Here is an 11285-nt window from a genome sequence, read left to right as displayed (position 1 = left end):
AAGGGCAAGGGAACACCCACACGATTTTTTCGGACTGCATGAGTTACAGAATGTCTGGTCACACTTTCAAGGGCTCCCTCCTTTCTCTTGCACAACTGGTGAGGTCAAAATGGGCACCTTCCTGAAAGCCGAGAGTGTCATTTCTGAATAAGGTCCAAGAAAGAACAGCATCCCATGGAAATCCATGACAAGAAATAACCAAGGGCGGTACTTGACGTTCAAATCTCACTGAACACTGCTGGTGGGCCAAGAGTCCCGTTAACACCTTTGATTTCTCCATGACCTAAAGATTCCAAAGTTTGCTAAAGCAGGAGAAGGAGGGAGAAGGAAGGATGATGTGATGTCAGTGTCCCAGTATATTAAGTTCTAAAATGACTGCAGAATTTATTATTATTATCTGAAGCCAATCAGAGGAAGAAAGGCAAGCAAGTGGCCTAGGCAAGTAAGGTGAGGCTCTGTCTTTGTAAACTCTGGAGGAGGGTGCAGGTAAACTCTGTACAAACACACACAGACCCACACAGAGATGGCTGTGTGTTGCTAGAGCAGAGGCTGATTAAACACTCAGCTCATGGGCCTTCCTGTGCCACTCCTGGAAAATAACGAGTTGGGTAAGGAACAGTTAATAAGAAAATGTGACTTGCTAACTGTGCACATTACAACAAAGAGCTGGCAGCTCCTGAAGGAAAAGGGCTGGTGCGGCTGCCGTTCAAACTTGTCAGTCAGCTCTCGCCAGCAGCCTCAGGGTCTGCCTTCCCGGCACACTCTCATTACATGTGTCTGTCTGGCCTGATCTGTACATCTGCTCAGAGACGCTCCTGCCGAGCCGGGGATTTCTGCCTTCCTCCACTGGTGCAAAGAGCTTCTCCTCTGTCACCCCTCTCCTCTCCCCAAGGAGGCTCCTGCTTTATGGTAGCTTTGGACTTCCTGCGCCGTCTGCCTGCCCTTGACTTCTAGAATGGAAGAAGCTGAGCTGGTGAAGGAAAGACTTCAGGCCATCACAGTAAGTCTGCGTACAGTTATAACTCATGGAGGTGGTTGCTTAGGGGAACAGCAGACACATTGCTAGTGCCCCTGCCGCTGAGCCTCTGTAAGTGGAAAAACAGAACTGTCATCCTTCATGGACATGCCTCTGTCGCTCTCTTAACCCTTGTGACCCTCTATAATTCTTGGGCTTCGGAACCTGAGTGCAGGGCAATGTTCTTTATCGTCGCAAAAACTGTGCCTATGTGGTTAGCAGCAGTCAGAAGCTATGAAGGCAGCTCAGTTCACTGACATTCACCTTCTATGTGCCTTAAAAATACAGGTTTTCTCTCAGTTGGTGTTTGCCAGACATTAGATCAAAAAGCAGGTCCCCAACTTAGAAACTTTTTTAAATGGTTAATACACCAAAAAAATTAAACTCTTTTGAAAGGGAAGAGAGAAAGAAATAAAACAAACAACTTAAAACTTTTTATTTGTAGTGTGGTAGTATGTTCCAGAAAAGTCTCACAGGATGAAAACGAATGTCGCTGTACTTAAACTAAGCATTAAACAAGAGAAAAGTAGGTAAAAGCACGTATCAGGTTAATTCTTTGATATCAGTTTTCAGCAGAGTCACAAACTGAACAAGCTCCTGAAGGAATGCAGTTGTATGCAAGGCAATGGATTTGGAAAATATCTTGTTAATACCGGGAAGGAAAATAGTGCATTTCTTATGTCTGTTCTGGGAAAGAATCAAAGCAAGAAATAAACTACTTTCCTTAAATGACCCAGCTTTTTTTTTTTTTAATTTTATAAGATCCTGTATTTGGCAGTAACCTGTAAATCTGTGGCACAGTCATTTATGATTAGCTATAATTTGTGACAGAATTTTTTAACAACTTGGAAATCCACATTCCAATTTCTCAGCATTTTCTGCCACTGAAGTTAGCTGTCAGGAAGAAATGAGTACTTTTAAAAAATCGATGCAAAATCAAGGTAGGTAGGAGGATATTATTCTTTGCTCTTCCAATTCCCATAGCATAAATAATAATGTTACCCCAAATTTAGAATTTTTATTAAATGGTTACAATGTCTCAGTTCCACCCAGAAAGGATTCAATACGTTGAAACATTTTCTCAGCCAATAGTAAGGAACCAGAAGTCCAGAAGTCCACCAATAAGGCTGGCACTCTTCCATAAGACGATGCTTTTGAAATGTCTAACTTCTAATTAGTACACTTTCCTTTCGTCAGAAAACTTTGGTTTGGATCATTGTTTGTTTTGTTTTGTTCTTTTTTTTTTTTTTTTTTTTTTTTTTTTTTTTGTCGTTAAGCTCAGCCACTATTTCAGCTGTCAGGCTTTAAGGGACAGGAACTGGGCCCTGTTCTGTTGTTTTTGGCATGGGCTTTGTGCATTACAGCTGTTGTCTAAAGGTTACTTTATTACACTGTGTGAGTTGTGTGGGCACAGGCTCAGCCTTTGCTTCTACCTCCTAATTTACTAAACTATATCATGTAGCCAATGAAATACACAAGTAGCCCCTTGTGTATTTTCCTTTTTTGAATTGTAGCACACCCTTCTTTCAGCCCTTATTACCTCCAGTGCCCCTTATAATGCCCACTGAAGCAGTACATGTTCTAAAGATACGACTGCACACAATTATTCAGGAAGACTAGGAATTTTCACTGAGGGCTCAGAATGCAAATAGAGGCATAATGCCTAACAAGCAGACAAGAGAGTAAGTAGTTCCTGAATGTATTGGTGTTTCCTTTTTCTGATGATTAAAACACACACACACACACACACACACACACACACACACACACTCCTACTTTTTAATTACTCCATTTGGCCTGAACATATCCCATTATAAGGAATTAAGCAAATCTCCAAAGTAAGATTACAAAGTAATTCTTTCTTCTTATTTCTTTTGAAATAAGAGTACAGAGACAGAGTACAAGAGCTGGGGAGGGGCAGAAAGAGGGGGATAGAGAGAATCCCCTGCACTATCAGTGCAGAGCACAATGCAGGGCTCAAACCTACAAACTGAGAGATCATGACCTCAGCCAAAAACAAGAGTCAGATGCTTAACTGACGGAGCCACCCAGGTGCCCCAAGATCACAAAGTAATTCTACCTTGGAAGTAATTTGTTTACATGAAGTTGTAGGGGGGAGAACCGGAAAAAACAGTTCACGGGAATAAATTCACACTAGCCTCCACCTTACCAGGCTAAACCCAGTCACATTTGTCACAACCTAGAGGGGAAAATGGAGCAGTGGTGTGTCCATGGAAACAACACATCCACTCATCTGCCTCCTAGAAGCCCTGGAAGATGCCAGCTTTATCCACCCTTGCCTTACCAGGAAGCCACCTCAGAGCTTCCCCATCCTCCAGGAAAATGAAAACATACAGCATCCAGAGAATTTGCTGGGGCTGTTTCACTTTTGGAAGTACTTAAAATCTTCCAAATCTCTGACCTAAACTGGAGCTCAAACACAGTCTTCTCATTTTAACTGTTTTCCTCCTATTTCCTTACACTGAAACAATGTTTGTACACTTCAGAAACAAAATCATAAGACTATTCCAGGGTATGCAAACACAGCAACTCACAGACTTTGTTAGAAAAGAAAAAAAACTTTTTATTACATTTTTTTTAACGTTTGTTTATTTTTGAGAGAGAGAGAGAGCAGGGGAGGGGCAGAGAGGGAGGGAGACACAGAATCTGAAGCAGGTTCCAAGGTCCCAACTGTTAGCACAGAGCCTGAAGCAGGGCTTGAACCCATGAACCACGAGATCATGACCTGAGCCCATGTAGGATGTTTAACCAACAGAGCCACCCAGGCACCCCGCAAAAAACTTTTTTACACTCTCTGATCTATTTGATTTTTATATTAAAATTTGTTCCTCCATTTCCTGGCTGTGAAATGAGATGATCTTCACTGTTTTATTCATTCCACCTGGTTTGGGGTGTCTAAGAAGTCATTATTTCTACTATAGGGAGTTGAAAAAACAAATTTATATGCCTATAACTTGACAGAACCAAGGGCCAGTCTTCTAGTTTCTCTAAAAAAAAAAAAAAAAAAAAAAAACAGATTAAACACAGTAGATAGATGGAATGTGGCATGTAGGCTCTCAGACTGAAAACTCATTTACTGTAATAGTGCCATTCATTTCTCACATCAGTATACTGAATTTAGATTGTCAGAAGTCTTCTCAAAGACTTAGAGAATAAAGAAAAAATGATGAAAGTACACAGAAACGATTGTTAAAGGACAGTATATCAGTTCAGGTATACCAAATATGGATTCTATTTTGCACACTGTCACATTTTTCCTTCATTACTTTCTCCATGTACCAACTCTTCCTTTACTGAATTAATGGTAGAAGTATCTCTTAGCCAAAGAGTTCAGTTTTCAGCTACAACTCAAAAATAAGACTACTTCAAATTGATTAGGTATTACTTTGATTGATAAGTCTCTTGAGGCTCTTTTCAAGTTAGTACATATTTTAACAACTACCTGATTTTTATACATAGAGCTATTGAAATAGACTAGTAATTTGAAATTCACTTTTAATATTGCTGCGATGGGGGCACCTGGGTGGCTTAGTCGGTTGAGCATCTGACTCTTGATTTCCACTCAGGTCATGATCCCAGATCTCAGGGTCGTAGAATTGAACCCCACTCAGGCTCCTCTTGGGATTCCTCTCTCTCTCTCTCTCTCTCTCTCTCTCTCTCTCTCTGTCTCTCTCTCTCTTTCTCTCCCTCAAAAATAAAAAAAGTAAAAATAAAAAAAAATATGCTGGAATGGATGACACCAATATCTCCAGCATTCTCAGGAAGAGTGGGATGAAGGACTGACTGTTATCCCCCACACAGCTCCTCTCTGGAAGGAAACTTGGCCCACAGTGAAACCAGTGAAAAGACCCAGGTGAACTCCCCACAGAAACAGAAAGATCCCCTTACAATTAGTAATATGCTCTTGACATCCTCCTCTGCGAGGAACGCATTATCTTATCTCCATTCCTACTATGACCTTAGAAAATTCTGTTCCTAAATAACATGGGGACACTCAGACTGGAAAACTCCTAGATGTTAAACTGGCTAGAGATCATAAAAATAGCACTGTTTGGGGGCTGACCCCTGAAGAATTCAGAGAACTAGAATCAATCAATCTTTTGGAGAACAGACCTCAATGGGAGAAAGGGAATAAGAATAAAGCTCACATTTTTATCCTCATCAAGGCTTATCTTTAACTGCTAGGAATGTGGGCAATCAGCTCATTCTCTCATTCCTTGATTCAATTAATGGTTATTGAGCACCTACTGTGTGCCACGCCTTATGCATTTAAATGAAAGGAAGTGAAATAAGGGCACTAGGAGTGAGCTGCAGATCGCAGGGGCACTAGCACATGGGCCTCACGGAGAGGGTGACATTTAAGCACAGGTGTGAAGGAGGTGAGCTCTGTCAAAATTTAGACAACAGGAATAATCACAACAAGCACCTGCCTAGGATTGACTCCATTTGGAAGGGAGCCATGAAAAGTCCTGACACTGGAATTTGAGCAACAGTGCCAGATTTGCCGGCCAAAGCTGCTCGTGACGCAAAATAATAAGGAGCTCTCACATTTCCCCAGGTCCACTCCCTATTTCTTTCCACTCCCAAAGCATTTTTTCTGGACTTGTAAACATAGGAATTTGGGAGGCAGAAAATTTTTTGCATAAAACAGAAATCTACCCAATACAAAGACCAATATTAAAACAATAACAAACACAGGTCCTGGCAGGTTCTAGTTGTTTCTCTAGTGTGTGTGGCCCGCCAGTGGACACTGCCCCTCATCTTGTTTCCTTTTTGTCAATATCTGGGACCTTCTAGCAGTTAATAAGACAGTTAATGGCCTCAAAGCGGGACCTGCTACATAATTTGTGGGGCCAGTACACAGTGAAAATCTGGGGACCCTTGTTCAAAAAGCATTCAAAATATCCAGATGGTGTCAGCACAGTGTTAAATGAAGTGCTGGGCCCTTCCCAGCATGGTGCCAAGTATGTCTGGACAGGTCACTTGCCCAAGAAACCAGCCTCCTGGGCCAGCCATACACATTTTTTTCCCTCTTCATTCTGTCAGGGAGAGTGAAAATGAGAGCAAGCAGCCTGGATCTTTGCTGAAGGTATACCTTCATGTGTACTGGGATCACTGAACTATTTAGAGTTCTAAGGACTTTCTAAAATAATAATGGCTAAAATACATTGTGCCAAAGTATCTCATGGTTAAAACAAAGTTACAGGAAGAACTTCTAATTTGTCATGAACATCTAAAGATATTCACCTAACAATGGTACGTGGAAATGGAAGAATCTCCTATATAAAGAAGTCCTGTGCTAGAATATTCAAACAACAACAACAACAACAAAACCCTGCACAATTTTCCACGGTGCCATACTGAAATTGCATGTTTCTTCCAGAGAGGGAAAGGTTTCTTCAAACAATATGTGCTGTGCCATATTTCTTTGCCAAACATAATAGCCCACCCACAAAGGAGAGCATGTGATGAGGTATAATAACTTTGATAGTTATTAAGGAAACTGCTTTTTGATAACAGGGTGAGGTTTTTCCAGTGTGCTACAGAATGATAATGCTACCTTGCAAAGACCTCTACTGACAAGGATCCCCGAGAACTTTCTTAATATTACTGGATGGTAAAAAACAAAAGCTGCTTCTTTAGAAAACTGTGATCAATAAAAAACAGAGGCTAAGTAAGCACTGAAGTCTAACTAGACCGTAAACAAGTGCAGCATAGTTCTGGCTGAAAGTCAAACAGGGTTTCTACTTCCTCATCTCCAGTCTCAAACTACCTAGTTTCTCTTAAAATAAAGTCCAAATATTTTCACTTATTTCGATGACACTGGTGCCTTTTGGGAAGAGGGTCCCTGAAAAGTTACTGCCTCAACGAGTTCCCTCATCAGGAACCCTGTAGGATGTCTACTTTCCTAAGACACCAGGTTAAGTAAGATCTGTACTTCACAGGTTGTTTGGGGTTTTTTTGGATTTTTTGTTTGTTTGTTTTTGTTTTTGTTTGTTTGTTTTTTCATAAAACTCCAGTGACAGAGTGGACTCAGTCAAGCCATTAGAGACATAGAACCAGGTTATTCTCTGAAGCTCTGAATGGAAATCGAAACTGGTTCCTGTCCTAAGCACCAAGTTTTCAAAGTATAATTGCATCTATGATTGATAGAGGGGATGCAACATATGAAAATGAGCTACAACTGCTGCTCAGAATCAACCTATACTCACAGATCTACAACATAGAGGACATCTCATAAGTGAAAGAATTCCAAGATTAGTAACAATAATAACAGCACCTATTCTTACATGGTGCTTAGGCTTTACAAGAAATAAAAATAAAGCTTTCATATCTATATCTCATTTGTCCAAACATCCTAGGAGTATTTGCAAAAGCAGGTGTCATCATCCCCATTTTGTAGGCGGAAAACCTAAGACCATGAAAAGTTAAGGGATTAGTGAAATAGCACAACTTGAGTCCATTCTTCTGCTTGTCAGAGTCTTTGACCACAGCATCACAATTAATTCTAAGAAACATCAAAACCACAAACCTCACCCCATTTAGAACTTCCTCTGTGGTTCCCTCTCAATAGAGTTTGAAGGGGAGCAAAGAGAAGAGTCTATGGAGGTTCTGCTTCACTTAACCACATTTTTCACTTAACCACATTTCTAACCCTAAGCAGTCCTGCAGCCCTGACAGTCTCCTCTGCTTTCCTCAGTTCGCCAGGAGTACAAGCAGAAAAAATGTGATGCAGTTTCAGATGCATTTGTAATTGATCAACAGGGCTGGGACAGCATCATTTCCCAGAGCATCCTGTACTCTAAGCCTTTGTTACCTTCTCCCCATCCCACTTCCATTACACCAGTCTCTTCCCTCCAGCCAGGAATTATTTTTTATTTGTTTTTAAATTTTTTTAACATTTATTTATTATTGAGAGACAGAGCATGAGCATGCGAGGGGCAGAGACAGGGGGAGACACAGAATCCAAAGCAGGTTTCAGGCTCTGAGCTGTCAGCACAGAGCCCGACCTGGGGCTCGAACTCACAAACCACAAAATCATGACCTGAGCCAAAGTCAGATAGTTAACCTAAGCCACCCAGGCGCCCCTTTTTAATTTTTTAACGTTTATTCATTTTTGAGAGACAGAGAGACACAGAGCATGAGCAGGGGAGGGGCAGAGAGAGAGGGAGACACAGAATCAGGCTCCAGGCTCTGAGCTGTCAGCAAAAGCCCAATGTGGGGCTCGAACCCCGGACTGTGAGATCATGACCTGAGCTGAAATCAAGAGTCAGCCGCTTAACCTACCGAGCCACCCAGGCCCCCCTCTAGCCAGGATTTCTTAAGGCAGGGACACCACTGCATCTCACACAGCTCCCCAGCACTGCGCTCAGCACTAACTGGAGCGAAACCAGCAACCATCGTGAATGAGTAAATGAATGAATGAACGCCATCAAGCTGAAAAAATGTTTTTTCACTGAAAACAACAACCAAGTTTACCATTGCCCTTTGATTATTGGGGGTGGGGAGGGGGAAGGGGGCTTGATTTGTGTTTTTTGTTTACCCTTGTTTTGTCACTATTCATTAGAACAAACAAGAAAGGACAAAGGAATAAATGAGTAGACCACAAACTGAGTTCTTATTTAGAGATCTGTCAGAATTTGTTGCCAGGCTAGAAAAGAAGACTAAAGTTACTAAATAAAATGAGGTTTAGAAAATGTGTGCTTTTAATTCACCCCATAAGGAGTAGTGATAACCACATCCAATTCCCATGGATAACTTAAAAGTTAGGGTATTTCAGAACTGGATGCAGAGAGAAGCATAGAACCAGGAGAAAACCTAGAGATTTCTCATTCTAACAGAAGAAAACTCAGAGAATGTCCACATTCTCATCCTCGCTATGCCATGCTCCAAAGATGCTCACCCAGCTTCTCCTCAAACACCTCCAATATCAGGTGTATCAATACCTCCCCCAATACACTCTACCATTCGAGAAGAGCCCTCTGTGTTAAGAGTTGTGACATACTGTGCTAGAATCTAGTTTCCTTAAACTCTCATCCAATCCTCATGACTCCAGTCACTGAAGCCATATGGCTTCATTTTCTTGATTTCAATCATTGTTCATATCACGGGCTCATTCTAGACACTCTTTGAAATGTCAGTGTCACTCTTAAATTTGGTGTTCAGAGCTGAACAGAACACTCTGACCTGTGCAGAATGCTTAGTGCTATGACATCACTTGTTTGGGGAATTGTATTTCTACTGACAAATTTTGGAAGTGATAAGGAGTGGTATAAAAAGCATCATTTTTGGAGTTCTAGAAAATTAGGTTCAATGCCAGTTCCAACACTAGACCAACCATGTGACTTGGGAAAATTAATAAACCCTCTAGTCCTCAGCTTCAGTGTCTGCAAAGTTAAGAATAAGTACTAACTTGAAAGTTCAGTAGTCAGATATACAATGAATATACAAAAATCAATAGCTTTCTAAAAAACAAGAATTACTCAGAAATGTAATACAAGAAATATCCCATTCCTAATAGCTACAAAAACAAAAAACTGTTAAAAGCTGAAAATAGAGGCGCCTGGGTGGCTCAGTCAGTTAAGCATCTGAATTTGGCTCAGGTCATGATCTCGCGGTTCATTGGCTCAAGCTCCACGTCGGGCTTCGAATTCTGTGTCTCCCTCTCTCTCTGCCCTTCCCCCACTCATACCCTCTGTCTCTCACAAATAAATGGACATTAGAAAAAAAAATTTTTTTAAGGAATTAGCTGAGTAAATATAGTACATAAATGTATATGTATGTATATACATATAAAAATAATATATATGTATATATTATATATAATGGAATAATATGCAACCATTATAAACAATTTAGAAGACTTTAATGATATGGCACCTCATTATGTCCATGATATATTGAAAAATAAGTCAGATTACTAAATATGTACAAAAACTCCAGTTTTATATGAGCTATAATATATTTTGCAGATATAAATCATATATAACAATACTGATCTCTAATTATCTCTGGATAATGATAATTACTATTAGAAGCAACGTTTAAAGTTCTATCAGAGTATATGGTTTTTTATTTGTTTGGCTGGTTGGTTGGATGGGGAGTAAAGAGGGATAAGGAATTAGTTGGGTTTTCAATTTTGTTCCTGTTGGAAATTAACAAAATAACTCCAAAGTCCAACTGGAATAAAAAACTACTGCTACTAATTAAGACATCTTAGACAAGAGCAATAAAAAAACTTACCCAGGGGCGCCTGGGTGGCGCAGTCGGTTAAGCGTCCGACTTCAGCCAGGTCACGATCTTGCGGTCCGTGAGTTCGAGCCCCGCGTCAGGCTCTGGGCTGATGGCTCAGAGCCTGGAGCCTGTTTCCGATTCTGTGTCTCCCTCTCTCTCTGCCCCTCCCCCGTTCATGCTCTGTCTCTCTCTGTCCCAAAAATAAATAAAAAAAAAAAAAACGTTGGAAAAAAAAAAACAAAAAAAAACTTACCCAATAAAATGGTAATTTACCTCATCAGCACATTATCTAAACTACGTAATATTAATACCAAAAACAATAATTAAAGAAACTATGCAAATAACCTAGAATCACACTCTAATGTACATGAAAAAATTAGTAAATGATGAAAGTCATGATAGTAAATGATAGTAAATGATAAAATTAATAAATTTTTAAAAAGCAAATCAATAGAAAAGAAATTCTTTGATAAAGCTTCAGGTTAGCCAAAAATTTGGAGAAAAAATTAGGTTGTTCCTAATTTATTTTAACCAAATCAATTCAGCTATTTTAAAGAGGCTTTTTAAAAAATCTTTAGGAAACTGGAAGAAAATATGGACAAATAATTACTGCACCTCAGATGATAAAGGTATCAAATACATCAAGGCAATAGAGAACAAAAACTTTTAGTACTTCTAAAAACACCATAAATAAAATTTAAAGACAAACAAGAAAATTATTTACAACTAACATGACAAAAAAAAGTTGCTATCCCTAAGTCAAAGACCTTTTGCACATTGGTAAGTGAATAAATAATAGGTTTCACAGAAAAATGGGTAGACATCATAAACAGGCAATTTAAAAAGTAATTAATACAAATGGCCAAGAAAATTATGAATAATATTTGACCACACTAATCTCGGAAATCTCATTAAGACATCAAAGTGAGATGCTATTTGCTCTATTCAAATTGCTAAAGGATCTCTTACTTGCAATATTCATAAAAGTAGTAAGGGTGAGGTGATGGATACTGTT

The 11285-nt window shown here is 39.8% G+C and overlaps 1 protein-coding gene across 1 annotated transcript in view; it reads left to right on the top strand.

The window, feature by feature from the left end:
• The first annotated feature begins 598 nt into the window (after window positions 1-598).
• The window catches only part of PALMD (palmdelphin), a 49390-nt gene continuing 38703 nt past the window's right edge, over window positions 599-11285 (top strand). Inside the window, exon 1 of the mRNA XM_019457603.2 lies at window positions 599-1000. Within this exon, the coding sequence (XP_019313148.1) occupies window positions 956-1000 (45 nt within the window). The 5' untranslated portion in view covers window positions 599-955. The remainder of the gene's footprint in view (window positions 1001-11285) is intronic.

The sequence above is a fragment of the Panthera pardus genome, unplaced genomic scaffold (genome assembly GCF_024362965.1).
Source record: "Panthera pardus isolate Hobbes unplaced genomic scaffold, ASM2436296v1 HiC_scaffold_11, whole genome shotgun sequence".
NCBI classification, from domain to species: domain Eukaryota; kingdom Metazoa; phylum Chordata; class Mammalia; order Carnivora; family Felidae; genus Panthera; species Panthera pardus.
The sequence above is the reverse complement of the archived record's forward strand: the minus strand, read 5'-3'. Positions and strand labels throughout refer to the sequence as shown.